Source organism: Candoia aspera, chromosome 3, assembly GCF_035149785.1.
Source record: "Candoia aspera isolate rCanAsp1 chromosome 3, rCanAsp1.hap2, whole genome shotgun sequence".
Taxonomy (NCBI): domain Eukaryota; kingdom Metazoa; phylum Chordata; class Lepidosauria; order Squamata; family Boidae; genus Candoia; species Candoia aspera.
The window spans coordinates 136,663,437-136,680,177 of NC_086155.1; the positions used below are offsets into that span (position 1 = coordinate 136,663,437).

Here is a 16,741-nt window from a genome sequence, read left to right on the forward strand (position 1 = left end):
CTTTACTTGTGCAATCTTATATATTCAAATATAAGCCTCAATGCACTAAATTGGGGTCATTCTCCAATGAGTTCATTTCCTCAGTCTGAAGATTTCTAGATGTATCAGACTTCAGCTCCATGATCCCTAGCTAACATTATTGGAGTGAAGTTAAGCACATATGAAAATCACTATCAGGGAAGGTCTGGTATATATAGGACTGCAGCCTGAATGTAATAGTTGTTATGAATAAACTTTGCCTACTGAATTTAACACTAATTAAATGATAGTAAAGGTAAAGGTTTCCCTTGACATTAAGTCCAGTCGTGTCCGACTCTAGGGGGCGGTGCTCATCTCCGTTTCAAAGCCGAAGAGCCGGCGTTTGTCTGTAGACACTTCCATGGTCATGTGGCCGGCATGACTACACGGAACGCTGTTACCTGCCCGCTGAAGCGGTACCTATTAATCTACTCACATTTGCATGTTTTTGAACTGCTAGGTTGGCAGGAGCTGGGACTAGCAACAGGAGCTCACCCCGTCACGCGGATTCGAACCGCTGACCTTCCGATCGGCAAGCTCAGCAGCTCAGCGGTTTAACCCGCAGCGCCACTGCGTCCCTAATTAAATGATATAATGATGTAAATATTGGACAATATTATAATGTGTTGTCCTAGGAAGATTTCTGATAGAATCCACCAAATTTAGTATTCATGCCCATTTCAAAAACAGCAGCAACAGAAAACAACTTTTTTAAAATTATGAGGAAAAAAATCAGTAATTATATTTCATACACACACACTGCATTCAACATTTTGACTATATGAAGCTTTAAAAAAATAGCATACTTATTCCATTTTTATGAATAACATGCATTTTTTGTGGTCTTATACTATAGTAAACTGTTGCTTCGGTTTAGAATTTCCTTCCCTGAGATTTCAGATCAAATAAATAACAAGAAAGGCTTGAAATAAGTTCAGGGTGTCTGCAAGACACTATCCTTATTTAAGAACATGTAAACATATCTGATATTCTGTCAGTTTTTACATCTAATCTGAGAAGCAGAAGCAGAGGACAGCAATCCGAAAACCTGCCAGAGCTGTCGCTCAGTGTTCTGGATCCATTTCATGTACATTTCCAGCTGTAGGTGGTGATGATTTCCCAGGAAAATTCAAAGCATTGATTTACATCCTTTAGCTGTGATCCGAAATTCTTTGCCTTCTGCTTACCTCCCAAGATGTCATTCAGACTTCAGTGTTCCTGTGTTTATTCCTGAACAGAGGAATGGTGGATGGATCTATGATAATCTTCTGAACTGGTTATCTGTTCTGATATATCGTAGCCTCTCAGAAAAGGTCCAGTGTTTTGCTGTGCAAAATAGTATAGCTGCCTAGCGAACACTGGTTCGACCTTAACAACAAATCAAAAAGTTAATGAGTTAAATGGTGATCACTGGAATAATAATGTTCTTTAATAATAATGTTCTGAAAATTTACATTATCAATTTTATAGCTGATAGTAGTTCATAAAAATCTCACCACAACCAAGCATACAAACAGCTTGTCAGGACAAAGAGATCATATCTCCTATAATGATAGCAAGTACATATAGTACTGGCAAATTTCAATATACAGAAGGCAAAATATATAGGGTAAATAAAGCAATGTTGTACAGTTTTTTTCTTTTGAATATTTCTAATCTGATTTAAATGGATGAGGACAGTACCAAATGATTCTCTGATTCAGCTTATAGTTAGACCATATTCATTTTTCAAAAAAAAAAAAAAAGACCTCCTGGTGCAGGAGAATTTGCAAAGCAGAGTCATAGCCATGCTCTGAAGTGGGGTGGAGACAAACAGTGAAACGCACCTTGTGACATTTTGAAAAAAAACCCTGTGATTTTTGAACCTGCATCTGACATTGGGGTGCAACTACAGGCTGGGGTTTGTGGATACATTTTATCATTATTTCCTCATTGAACTTTGTACTAGACACCTATGATCAAAAGTCCTCCACAACAGCATGTCTGCTGTTTCCACTTTGTTTTTCTCCTCACTACTGTAGGACAGGGACTGGGGTGTAGTTTTATGTCAACGGTGACATTTCTGGAGTGAAGGATGACCCTCCCTGCAGTCACATACACGTGGTGGCTCCCACTCCAGTAGGCCGATTTTAAACCTTTGTGGGGGAAAGTTTGATTTTGCCATTTTGTTTTTAACCAGTGCAAAGGATGCTGGGATACTGACCAAACAGGATGAAGACTGCTAAACCATGGCTGTCATTAATCTACTGTGTCAGGGGTTCATTTGCTGAGTGACAGCCTTAACAATGACTAATATCAAGCCATGCTCTGTTTACTACACAAACATAATCATGCAACCTTAATATGTTGTTTGAACTCAGCCACTGTGTTTTGTAAAACAAGATTTAGGTCTTAGCATGTTACACAAATGAAGCAACTTCAACAGATCATGATTAAATAAATGGAAGATTCACTTTTTATTATTTTTATTATTATAACGTTGGCTGATTGCAGGGGGCACATCTAAGAGTGCTATGATATCACCAGGATTACCCCCCTCCCCCTGAGAGTCAAGCAGTTCTAAAAGGATTAACCAGGTGTTCTAGCCTTACATAGTCTTAACAAAGCCATTCAGAACTTTTTTTAGGGGATAAATGTTAAAAATCAGGCAATCTAAAATTGGTGATTTCCACTGCTGCAGTTTGGAGTGCTCTCAGAATTAGAAAATGGAGGGTAGAATGGCATGAAGCCTATAGGTTGACTACTCCAGTGGGGAAGTAAATTGGCTGCAAGGTCAGACAGTGCATGGAACATATGATAAGCTCCATGCACATGTAAGGAGGTTGGATTGTTGCTGCATTTTGGAGATTACCATAGAATGAGCTACAATTGCAATAAAATGCCCTTCTAAAAAGTCGTATACATGCTATCACTGTGACTTGTGACAAGCTATAACATCCCACATATATTACTGATTACTGACATTACTGATTTATTAGCAGAATTGAAATTTCAAATTGTTTCTAAACATACATGTTTAGCATTCACCAAAAGTGAACTTACAATTATCAGTCATATAGGAATTAGTATTCTCAAATATATATATATATATATTCATTCATTCATTCATTCATTCAATTATATTGTCTGGCAGTGTAATTAGACAAATTATGATTACATTTTCAAGCAATCTTAGTTATTTACATCTGTTTGGGGTTTGGGGTTACCCTGATGATTTAAGAAGAACTGAACATTTATGAAACTGAAAATCATTTGAATTCTGCATATTAATTGTTCAAGCATTTGAATATCATAGATCAATTTAATTCACATTAAGCATTTGTCTCAATCCCAAACTTTATTATTAGCAATACTTTTAGCATTTATATATTAGATAAATCGATTAGCATATACTTACATGAGCTGTAATTTGTTTTCTCTGTCTTTGTGGATCAGGAAACTCTTCCCCAAAACATAACACAACCTGGAATCTAGGTAATGGCCGCCCATGGTGGGCAAATATTTGTAGTTCTAGAAAACAAACAGAAATATTATGCTTTGGGGGCTAAATTTAGAACTGTGATGGAATAATGCATGAAAAATCATCTTAGATTACTTAGATTCATGAGACTGAAGTTTTTTTTAAACCCTATCATCTACATGGATCTGAAATAAATAGATAACACCATTTCAATCAGTTTGTTTTCCCTTTTATCTTTAAAAACTATTACACTTCTCTTCATCTAATAAGATTCCAGAGCAATACACAATATAAACAGTACTGTTTGTTTGTTCTTATACTATATTTCCTCCCTAAAAAAACCCAGAATAGCATACGAAAAAAATAAAAACAACCTCCAGTAGTAACAGATAGATAAAATAATCAATAAAATCCCTGGAGCATGCAACAATTAAAACAAGTTCATTCTTAAAATTCACATCATTGGATATTATTGCCAAGGTTAATGTGTAAAGTTCCAGGCTAAAGGCAGGCTAAAAGCAGTAACATTATTTAAAATATAATATGACATCCAACAGCCACACTAATAGCCTTTTTTGTACGAAGCAGTTTGAGGGATTGTATACGTAATAGTGCTTCATAAAAAAGAATAGAGCCCAAAGCAGGTTGTGAAGTAAGTACTAGGCATATATTTTCAGCAAGGTATCCCAAAGCCAATCCTTTGTGGGAAAATGCATTTTCCCATCACAGTGGGAAAATGCAGAACACTATAGCAGTAACAGGAGATCAGCTGTATTAAACTTTATGGAAAAGGGAGAGAATGACACCCATAACAGTTATTTTCCTGTAGTAGCTATGTGTTCATGTAATAAAGTTTTAGCTATATTAAAAGACAAAGCTCAAAGAATAACATGTCTCATATACTATTGAGCAGATTTTTTTAAAAAATGAAAAGTGACACATATTTTAAAATTTCTTGTGTGCAGTATATGCATTGGGAAAGGCATTACCTACTTATACTCCATAATTCTAGAATCATACTGAATCTTAACCATAGTAAGGTTTTCCATATCCACAACAGAGCTGGGCTTTCAGAACAGATCTCCAAATCTAACCATATCACATAACTAAATGAAAATCATTATTGAAAGTAAGTCTCTCAAGCCCTGATGCATTTGAAATCTACTGTATACAAAAGTGTGCCCCTACTCCCAAAGCAGAAGGCAAACAGAGGCTGGTTTTCAGATGCTGCAGAACCCCAGAGGCTGGAGTTCAAAGTTGATAGGAAGGAGCACCTGCAAATTTTATATATGACTATGTGAAGCCAATATTTGAAATAGCAAAACAACCAGTCAAATCACGCATTTAAATCCACCACTTACTATAACCTATTGTACTTTATGGATGAAGTTTTAACTGCAAACAGTGGTAACTTATATTGAAAAATTACCTGATAAAAATTTCTGAGTATCAAAAAGCTTGCATGTCTGCTCCCTTTCCAACTTGTTAGGCCTGTCACTGCAAAATGCCAGAGGCCCATCCCAATAGATCCTGCTTTGACAAAGTCTCTTAGCATAAAGGCCATCAGGCGTCATCCAGATTATTACTCCTCTTTCCAGGTGAGAAAGCAATTTTTCAGTTGTTTTCCTCTGGTTATGATCTTCTGGATAAGGGAACAGAACTTGGTCCATGCCGCTGACCTCATAACTATGACCATGAGATATCCTACAGCCCTCTGGACTTGAAGTGGTGACTTCTTTCACAAGAGTTTCGTGGTAATACAAACAGATGTGTAATCGACAATCTGAAAACATATTTATGCAAAATTATTATAACATTTGGCATTGGACAGCTGCATTTCCTATGGTTTAGTAGTGTACTGGAAAAGAGATGAGTTTTCATCCATTCCACTCCTACAGATTTATTGAATAAACATTATAATAAAACCTATCAGAAACAAGTCCCATTCTGTTCAGTGGAACCCTGAGAAAGTAAGCATGCATAAGACTACAGTCTCAATTTAAGGTTAACATTTATTGTGGAAATTATTTCTCCTTTGAAGATACCATGATAAAGAATATGGTGTATAAAACAGTAACTGAGATCAAACATTACATTAAGTAACAGTGCGATACATTTGATTTTGGCATAGTGCATTGTGTGAACCCAAACAACTGTGGCTTATTCAACAAGTCATTGTTAAGTGCATTTTGACTTAGCATGAATCCAATGAGTATGTGTGCATGTGCATATATATGTACATGTGAAAATAGATAAAGTATGCTATACAATGTTTAATAAAGCTAATCACTGCTCAATTCAGTAATGCCAATTTCTTCAGTATTATTTTTGATTTGTTAAGGACCATGCTATGGGCTCATTTATAGCACAGATGAAAAAGTACTTAGCACTATCATGGTGAAGTAAGACTTTGTAGCAATAAATAAATGTACCCAGTGATAATAACCAAAGTAACTATGTGTAATATGAGAATAATCATAGCTTTAAATACTGCCACAGAGGAAAAGCCCTAAAATCCTTGAAAAATGATTCCATGCTTATTCACCAACTGTCTTATTCAGTAAATATCAATTTTCCCTGTCAAGCAATAGTGTAAACAGTTATGAACCATATTCTGGGGAATATGAAAAGATCTGTTTGCAAATGAAATTAGGCAGCTGCCAAGCAAAAATAGATTACAATTAGCTGAATTGCTTCAGAAACTATGGTAATCTCAGGGTTCTGGGCAAAATTGCATACCTAAGTAGGATCTTCATTTTCTAGAGGACTAGAGATCAGTATCTGTATTTAATGAGATAATCAAAACATTTGTTCTAATATTATGCACTTTTATGGATTTAAAATGCATACTGTGTAAATAATATTTATCATTTACCACATTTTACAATCTACTTGCTCCCTGTAAAACCAGCCTGCAGCAGTTAACAGTATAAGACAACATGAGCAGAAAACTCCGACAATTACAAAATTATAATTACATCCATAAAATGCAATATAAAATGCATAAATAATATCAAATAATACAATATTAAAAAAAACTACAGACAGACACAATCCAAGCACCATCCATAAAGCCAGAATCCTAATGGAGAAAAACAGAGGTATACAATAGTTTTTTAGCCTCTTCTTGAAGTAGAACAGACAGGAAGTGATCAATATTACAGCAGGAAGGGAATTCCATAAAGCAGGTGCCACTACTGAAAAGGCCCTTAGCCCTGTATATTCCAACCAAGTCTTCTTGCTGGTCATCACCCATAGTAAGCCCTTTGAAGATTTCTGACACTCCTAGTTTGTTACATCACATACTATAATAACAGTTCTCAATTAATATAATCTATAACTGTAATTTTCATTTCTTTCCTAAATTCACTATAATATACATTCCTTTCTAAATTCTGACATCCAGACTGACAAGTCGAATTCTCATTTTACCAGTCATTTCCATGTACTATATTCCTTAAGATACAGAAATTCTGTCCTTATCAGAACAAATCTTAATGAAAGGTAGGGAGATATATAGCAATGTGGTATAAGAATTTTCTTTAGCCTCAGGACAGTAGCCAGCTCAGAGAACTGTCACTAAGGCCAAAAATCAGTTAAAACTGAAACATGATTTTGCATAGATTTAAGAAATTTTCAAAGATTTCAAACATGAATTTCAGGATTAGAATTTTGGCTGCAATGTTTTAGAGATAATTTTCAACAAGATATATGATTATGTCTATAAACTTATTCTGTACTCTTAAATTCTCTTATTAGGAAGTAATAGAATGGGATTTGCTTCTTAGTAAATGTGTGGAACTGAACTTTGGAGCCCACAAACTGATTCATAGGAAAAATGTCATGGGCGTAACAGATTTTATGATGCACAAGGTTTACTTGTAGAGTTGACCTAATCTAAGAAAAAAGCCACCTAATAGCTCTTAGGCAAGAATTCCATGTTTTGGATCAAATAACAAATATGGCTAAGTTGGGATGACTTATAAATAATGAAACAACTCATTGTACTTTGAAGACATGCCAATAAAAGTAATTTATCCGTCTGCTTACACAGAGTACAGAATTATCAATAAATGACAGTGTGTAGATATGAGGACTAACTAGCAAATATATGTAAACACCAGTGTGGTAAAGGCATAGTATTATGCACAAATAGTGTATTTCACATATTAGTTATCCAATACCAATAGTCACCACTATTATTGGACTAAGTGAACCGTTCAGAGATGCTTAATAAGCTGTTGTTTTTTTAAAAAAAAAACCTGCATTCTCTGAGTAACTCATTTACTCCCAAGAATACTTCTAGATGTTCCAGAACAGTGTTTTTTAAAAAATAAAATAAATAAATAATATTCAATAAAGAAAAATAAGAAAGAAAAATAAAATAACTGGGCTGTAGGTGCTTTGGATTTAGCCTGTAAAAGGTGCTTCAATGTATGTGTGAACGAAACACAGCACTGCCCAGTCCTATAAAATAATGAACTAGTATGACTTTTGAGAAGACTTTCTTTCTCTCTCTCTCCTGATTCCATCTTGATATGCTGACTAGCCAGCATACATACTATCTGTCTTATTTGTATATATTCTCAAATTATGCATACTTCCTGTACAATGTGAAGATTTATTTGATCATGTAGTTAGTTTATGCATACTCTTCACATGTAAATATACATTCTTATACTTTATGTATATTTTCCATTCGACTTAATTTCTTAATCATTCATTCTTTCAATCATACGTGTATGTTCCTTTGAGTCAGTTTTTTACTGCTGGCAACTGCCTAGACTAGCCCCTGCAGTTTTCTTGGCAAGATTTCAGAAGTGGTTTGCCATTGCCTCCTTCCTAGGGCTGAGAGAGAGTGACTGGCCCAAGGTCACCCAGCTGGCGTTGAGCGTAAGGTGGGAGTAGAACTCACGGTCTCACGGTTTCTAGCCTAGTGCCTTAAGCACTACACCAAACTGGCTCTCTTTCAATCATATGTACATGCCTTTACATACAGAAGAACAAATGTAGATGAATGTTCACTTCTTTGTTTTTTTTCTGGGCTCACAGAGGAATAATTACTTGGAAATTTATAAGCACTTTTTCAAGAGTTCATTGTGATTTATTAGATTGTAATGGTGTTCGTACCTGACAATGGAAGAGCTTCACTAGACCTGATGTTTCCCTCTATTGGGATGCCAGAAGTCTGTGTCTCAGGTGGTGCACAAGCATAAAAAGTCCCAGTTACTTGACAACCTGCTTTCATACAAAAAAAAAGTTTGTTTTCACAAAGTAAATTCCAAGTTACCAAACAGCCAAGAATATTCAAATGTTTCCTCTGCAAGAATGGGAACACTCATTACCAAATATGTAATACTGTCATTCCTTTAAATATATTTTGTTTGTTCATTCCTAAGATTGATATATCTTCCTTATTAAGCAGTGTTTCCCAGGTGGTTGTTTAAAACCATGGCTTCTTTGGTGAATCATCTGGCAGAACTTCCCACTAACTGACCATGTGAAATCTCTATGAACCATAATGCTTTTATCCCATCTGAAGATAACAACATGAATATAGGAACTGGGGAATTAAGGGTGATGGGAAGAATAACTAAATAGGGAACCTTTATTCATTTTAGGATTCCTATTAGCATTGCACTCATAGTCAGACTGGATGGGTCTTCTAGTGCTCCTGTCCTTTATCACAAGTAATGGTTCTCAGACAGGCTTAGAACTATCACCTAATTCCAGAAGATAATGGTTTGCTTTATGAAAGTTCTGTTAAATTCAAGGGCTTCCTTCCTAGTATTTCAATCTAAATGAAATCAACTTGCATATGTTTATCAGAATAAATTCTGCCTTAAGTGCATATGCCAAAATTTCCTACCATAAATTAAAGGCCAATGTAGTGTTCTATAGAACTACATTCTGTCCAAATGTATCTTTTGCTAGCTCTGCAAGCAAGTAGCTGGCCAAGTTGAAAGCAAAGACATCCTGGCTCAGTTTATACTACATACCGGAGAAGACTAAAATGGGATCAGGTAGTTTGTGGTTCACATGCTGTGGGAACACAAACATTTTGGTGCAATATATAAACAAGGTAACCACATTCAGTCTTATTTTATTATTGGGGTCCAGCACGTTACATGAACATGCACTTTCTTGACATGGCTTTAGAGTTTAGCTTATTGTATGAAGTCAGCCCCAGTATGTTGTGTAAATATATCTTCCTATTCCTAGAGAGGTTTTTCAGGAAGCTCACCTTAAATTATTGTTTGTATCTTTCAAGTATTAAAGTGAAATTCTCAGAAAGCCTTGATTTAAATTACAGGTACTCCTTGTTTAGCAAACACAATTGGGACCAGCAACTTGGTCATTAAGCAAAGCAGTCGCTAAGTGAAACTGCAACTGTGTTTAAGATCTTATTTCAGCTTTCTTTTGCTTTACAGACCCGCAAGAGTTGTAAATGTGAGGATTGGTTGCAAAGTTACTTTTTCATCACCATCATAACTGTGAATGGTTGCTAACGAGGCAGTTGCTAAACAAGGACTACCTGTACTTGATCGGTAAAATACAGCTAGCTTCTCTACTTGCAATTCCTTCTTCTAATGAAAGAAATTTCCATATCTGGGAAGTCAAGAGTGATATTAAGTAGGACAGAGTTCCAATAATGACAGGAGAAGACTTATCTTATGGTAAGAAATTGTGCTTTGATGTCCTGGGTGTTGAATTCGGACTGCAAGTGCCCATTGTCTCCCACAGTAAAAGCAGAGCATAGCATCATTTCCTTCCAGAACTTAAAAAATCTGTACCTTACCCCCTCCCCCATCAAGCCCTTGTCATAGAACTTGTAAAGGTAGACTTCACAGAGAATTTAAAGTGCAAAAGTATAATCCATTCAAAAAGAAATGTAAAGTTTCATTAATGTCAGTCAAAAATTGAACAAGTAACTTATCAATCATTGAAATCCATAAGTGTTTAATTTTTGTTGCACTATGCCTAATGCTAGTTTATTTGTACCTCATTGAAACTGATGGGATTTGTTCATAAATAAGCATATAGAGAATAGAAGTAAAGAAAGAAACAAAACAGTATCTTTTGTTTGGTTTTGTACAACTTTTCAAGTTTATGAAGCTAAAGAATAAACTGTTTTCATCATAACTAAAGTGTGCATAGAGTTCTACTCTCTGCTGAAGTAAACAAATCCAATTTCTTAAAATTATCTTTTCTTGGCTTACATGCACAAAGAATACTAAATTAGGAACCATCCACTATTTATTTCATAATGTAAATAAAAATAGTCTGTAGCACTATTGAAAATAGTGACAAGTTCTTACCATTCTGACATGATGGACCTTGCCAGTGATGATTACGAGGTGGAAAAGAAACATTTGCACACTGGTATGAAAGATCAGGATGTGACTGCTCTGGTACGTATTCCCTCCAGTTACGGTCATGAGATACCATGTAGTTTGGCACCTGTATATTTTGTTAAAATATTACATGTCTTATGTTCAGTCAGTTACTGAATAAATCAATGCTAATTCATTTTCAGCTTTCTAATTATATGCTGTCTTCAGAATATCTGTAAAATGAAAACTCAGGCAAACGTATTATTGAGCTTGTTTGTAGGTAATAAAGAGTTTCTGGAGAGACACATATTTACCTCATTAAATATACAAACTTATGGATGTCTCTTCAAAAGTAAATCCCACTGAATTCAGGGACCTGCCTCCTTGGTAAATGAACATAGTATCATAACTAAATTATTATCCCTTTACTTCCATTAGTCTTAAAAACAAAAAATATATATTTGGAATTCACACCGAAACTGAGTCCAGTTAGTATCTTCAGGTCTAATGCAGAGAAGAATCAATATCTCCTGAAATTCATTGATTATAGAACGTAAACCTTCATTTTTCAGATAACAAAGTTTTATGTCCTTCTCAAATGGTTACTGTTTCTGTGAAGGCCCAGTATTTGTAATGTACGTCCAGTGTTTCATGGAAATACAAGGGACTAAAAGGGGACTTTAAACTTAAAATGTATCTGAATATATAGAGCGAAAGTTGCTGACAATGAAGAACATATCAATGCAACTGAAGTATTTATGCAATGGATACAACTGCACCAATTCAGTGCTATTACTTAAAAACAAAAACAATATATTTCAGTTACATTTCTCTAACAGGAGGAATGAAATAAAATATGGCAAAAGCACTAGTACTAATCAAAATCTATCACAAGAACACCTATAAAAACATTTGTTAGTTTATATTTGATATTTTTTGCCACTTGTTTTCATTCTTATGGTCCAAGGAAAGAAGCAAACATGTCATCTCTACATTTTCACTCTCCAATATGCAAAACTAAAGTAAATGCAAGGGTCATACCTGAGGCTGTAGTGCAGAATATGATGAATTCAGAGTGAAAGCATTATTCATAATCATCTGTGGATCTTCCATGCTAAGTTGTTTTGACCCTGTAAATTATTTGTAGACAGAAATAGGGTGATTTACAGAACTGTGTAAAAACAGTAGCTTGGTAGTATTTAAAAATGAAATCCCTACTGTTCATTTCTAGTAGAAATAGTCTTGGCCACTTTATAGACATGAAGTTCATTTGTATTGTTAGAACGAAGGCAGAAGTCTAGAAGTGTGTAATCAGAAAACACACTGAAAACATGTAACTACAGCAACTCCTATTGCAGAAATTCAGAAATGGTGTGCTATAAGAAGGGTCAATGTGCACATCCCCAGGACCCTTCATGGGATGAGAATCCCAGAGGGGAATGAGAGAATAATGCTTAAATGTTTAATAGATTGGAAATTTTACAATATCAAATTTAATGGCATGAAACCAATAGTATTCAACAGTTACATAAAACTGATCATACAGATCTTTTGAATGAGATTCCATTAATATATTGTTTACACTCAGTTTTTTTTGCTGCTTTTGACCTCATTCCAAGGTGGTTAGAGGAATCTTCAAAACTTTTGAAAATTCCCTGAATTCAGGAGCAGGTTGAATAAGAAAACAAACTGAAATTGTATTTGACAAATTGAAGTGCTGTTAATAAGTAGAAAAATCACTCTTAGAGAACAGAAATCATCTTGTTGTAGAAGAGGCTACACTCCTGAAAGATCAAGTCTGAAGCTTGGGATTGTATCTTGACCCTAAATTGTCCTGGACTTTCAGGTGTACTTGTGACAAGAAGCATATCTGTGCAGTAAAACTGTGTTTGCCATGACCATTTCTGAGGCCTGACCTGACAACATTTATCCTTGCTTTGGTGACATCATAACTAGACCGCTCAGGAAAAGTATCTATTAGCTTCAATTTGTTTACAGGTAGCACTAGGCTACTAAACAGTGAGGAGTATCATACTCGTATCCACAATGAAGGATAAATAGTGGTTGCCAGACCCTTTCCAAGCTGTTTAAGGTGCTGCCCTACCTTTTTTTGCTCCTTCTGGTACTATTCTGTACACTTTATATGGGTCCGATATGTCCAGTTGGCTTCTTTCAACCAGTTCTTCAAAATCATTGCTCTTGTTCAAAGCACAGCGCAGCCTTGTCTTCCAAGTGGGAGGATCTGGTTTATCAATGCCTTCTCTGAACTTTCCTTTAAATAGAGCCCAAGCCTGAAAATATTTGCAGCAGTTAACCAAAAAATGAAATCCTCCAGAACAACTTATGGCATTAACAACAATAATATAAACGTAACAATAATAAATATATTCAATATAGAAAATTTTCCTCAAACTCTTATTGGCCATTTTTTTTACTGCTGCTGTAGGATTCACACTTTCCTACTGGTAGCTCTATCTAGAATCTAATTGTCAATGTAGGGCAACCCTTAAGCAGATCCAGCAGGGAAAACAGCAGTAAAATAATTAGACGCACTTCCAAGATTCATTGTATCTATTTCACTCCTCTAAGAACGACATGGTGTGCCACTTTTCAAAAACTGAATATTTGATGCACCCTTCACCATTTCATTTCAAGCTCTCCTTGCAGAGATACGGCAACCAAAGCAGGCACGGAGGCCACTGCATCTTCGATATGTTGTGTAACATCTAAACCAACTTTGAGCCCAGATCGTAGAAAATAAAAACTATAACAGAGTAGAGAGAAAACAATGTGTACTCAATAAACAAGTGCACTAATGTTAAATGTGATGGTTGAATAACTAAGGAGAAAAACTGTGCCATATGAATTCTACCAGTAGGGTATAGAGTTGCTTTAAAAAAAATACTTACTATTAAAAGTAATTAGCTGAACTCATTTTAGCAGAAATTTAACAGCATTGCTCCAGGTAATGCTCCTCAATAACAATATAAACAAGGGAGTTTTAGAAAGAAATTCTTACTAAACAGTTATGGTGCTTGCTGAAGTTAATGAAAAAGTCTGCAATCCTATTCAAAATTATACACAAGTCCAATTGATATCTATGGGATTTAAGTATATGCAACTGTGATCAGGCTTGCAGACCTAATGAATTAAGCCTTGGGGCAATTAATCAAATGAGAAAAAAAGAAATTATACAGCATGGTAGGAATCTGCCAAGTGTGACAGGAAAGCATTTTAGTTCAGCAACATCTAGGATGCAAGTTGGAGAAAGAAAATAGGATAGTATTGTCAGTAATTTAAGTTAAGGGTGAGATCTCCCAACTGGAACTATATGCAAAATAGCAGCTCAGAAATAAGGGTGGATGCCCACAGAGAATTAAGGAGCAAGGCAGTTCCATATCTATTCCCCATCCCTCAAGCTTTATTCATTAAAGCATCCTGATGTTGAGAGTGATGGAAGTGCTGTAAAGAACCTGAAACTCAAAAGGCCTTTTTGATCTACTGCAAATCACCAGTAGATCTTGATCTGTGTTTTGCTCATGATTTACATGACTCTTTGCTTGTAGTAGCAGCAAGAATTAAATAAAATAAAAGGTTGCTTAGTTCTCATATGTGGTGAATTTTTTTTACTTGTTCTAGTGTGTAGTCCTGGACAGATTATCAATGAAATGCAGTTTGTGACAATTCCCAGTTTAAGTCTACAATTTAGGAGGCATTGTTATATTGGGAAATTCATCTGACAATTTAGTGGATAGAGTCTGGAATTAGACATGAGATATGCACGTTGAAATGAGTCGCAGGTTCAAGTATTCTCTGATGGCCTCATAGGTAATAGCAAGTTCCCTCTAACCATTACTGTCAAATAGATAAGAGCTGTGAGTCCCATAATCTCATATGTGTCTCTCACACAGAAAGAATAATGTGATCAGTGAAACTGACTGGCATTGTCGCCTCCAACCAGTATCAGGGTACTTTTTCTTCCTCTACAATATCCATTTTTGGGTGCAGTATGTACAAGATCCAATTTGAGAGAGAAAAAAAATACTATTTTCCAGACTGAGCTGTTGAATCAAGCCCATTCACATACATGGAAATTGTTTCAACTAGCCTTCCCAAACAGTCACCCTCTTAATGTCATGAAGTATAACGTCCATCATCCCCAGTCAGAATGAAGGTGAGGGATGTTTGGTGATAGCTACAGTGACCAGAACGCCTTGGAAAAAATAAAGGACAAACCTGAAAAGGGGGAACATATGAAAGAGGCTCATAAAGATTAAAAAAAAATGTTTATGTTTATAACTTTGCTTTACAAAGGAAAATTCAAGAACAAAACCAAGAAAATAAATAATCGCATTAAATAAATCTAAAGAACAGCTTTCTGAAATAAAGGACTGTCCTTTATAATAAAGACCACACGGTCGCTGCAAAGATAGCTCTAGAGCACCAGCTTAGAGAAGACGCAGAGGTCACTCTCCTCAGAAAGAGATCTTTCTGAGGGACGTTACCCCAACTTCTAAAAGCAGGTACTATGGCGCCCTCAACCCGCTTCCCAATCCTGCGAACTAAGGCGGCCTTTGCCAGCGACCACTTGACGGCCTCGCCCGCCGGAAGGTGTCAGGTACCTTGAAGAGAGCGGCGTCCTCCTCGCGGTTGTAGTCCTGTTTGCCCGCGTGCTTCCAGGGGATGCGAAAGATGCTCTTCTCCTCGTTCTCCCATACCAGGCCCGGGTATTTGGCGCTGTCAATCTGCTCAATCAGCCACTGCCGGAGTTTCCCGTTCCCGCAGCTCACCGAGCTCATCCCGCCGCCCTCGCTGGTGCTGTGGATGCCCGCGCTGCTGCTGTCGCGGCTGTCTTCTAAGTTCATACCAGGCGCCCCGCCGCCCTCGGCTCCTCCTGCTCCTCCCCTGACGAAGGAAGGAAGAGGGGAGAGTGAACTCCCCGCTCAGTCACGTGCCGAGCCCCAGACACACGCGCACGTCAGTTCCAGACAACCTCCTCCGCGCTTTCCCGCTCACCCAGCCGCGTCTTCTCCACACGGAGGAGGCGAATCCGCCGCGCGCGAGGAAAAGCCTCGGCGTCCCCGAGACACTGTCTTCAGCGTGTGGTAAAGCTGCCTTCACTCCCTGATTCCGTGCTTCCCAGTTATTTCTAGCCAGCCTCTTCTCTTTAAAACCCAAGGCCTACCAGTTTCAGTTTAAAACCAGGTTTTTAAACCTCTCGCCACCAGACTCGCTCGAGTGCCTGGCTGAGATCACTGATGGGTGCCGCGGATGAGAGGGGGGGGGTTGAACTGTTCTTCCCCTTAACATCTTAACAGGCTTCCTGTACCTACAGCCTTGAGCCATCCTGTTTGGGGTTTATGGGACATGCAGTTCGAAACACCGGACAGAATCCAAGTGCCTTCCCTGACCACAACTTTCCGGCTCTTCTAAGCCAGTTTGGGCTAGTGGTTAAGGCAACGGGCTAGACGCCGGGAGACCGAGAGTTCTAGTCCCGCCTTGGGCACGAAGCCTTCTGGGTGACCTTGGACCAGCCACTCTTTCACAGCCCTGAGAAGCAGGCAATGGCAAACCACTTCTGAAAATCTTGCCAAGAAAACTGCAGGGACTGACTCGAAGGCACCAAAAAAAAAAAAAAAAGGGCCAGTCTCGAGGAGACCGAACCTTGAATCTTTTCTTTGTAGCTCTCCTCACTAAATCAGGCTCGCCTGATTCTCTTGATCGACCGCACACACACACAGACGCACGCACAGACGCACGCACAAGCACACGGCAGAAGCCTTCAGAAGTTGGGGAGTGGCGGTTTTTTTTCTTTTTGTTCTGCCTCTACAGCCTAGGCTCCTGCCCCAATCAATCAACCAATGAATCACTCCACCCCCTGTCGTCCTCATATTTAGTTTTAACGACCATAGCCGTAGCTGTTTCTCCC

General features: G+C 37.3%; 1 protein-coding gene across 2 annotated transcripts; it reads right to left on the minus strand.

Annotated features, from left to right (window-relative positions):
* Positions 1-1,095: 1,095 nt before the first annotated feature.
* Positions 1,096-16,066, minus strand: IRF4 (interferon regulatory factor 4). 2 transcript variants are annotated; one of them, XM_063298821.1, is made up of 8 exons: positions 15,435-16,066; positions 12,917-13,103; positions 11,854-11,942; positions 10,798-10,939; positions 8,609-8,716; positions 4,908-5,261; positions 3,416-3,528; positions 1,096-1,386 (listed from the first exon to the last, which is right to left on the minus strand). In XM_063298821.1, the coding sequence occupies exons 1-8, from the start codon at positions 15,675-15,677 to the stop codon at positions 1,243-1,245; spliced, it is 1,380 nt and encodes a 459-aa protein (XP_063154891.1). In that variant the 5' UTR covers positions 15,678-16,066; the 3' UTR covers positions 1,096-1,242. The 2 variants fall into 2 exon arrangements, with proteins under 2 accessions (XP_063154891.1, XP_063154890.1); XM_063298820.1 differs by having other exon boundaries at positions 8,609-8,719.
* Between the last annotated feature and the right edge of the window lie 675 nt (positions 16,067-16,741).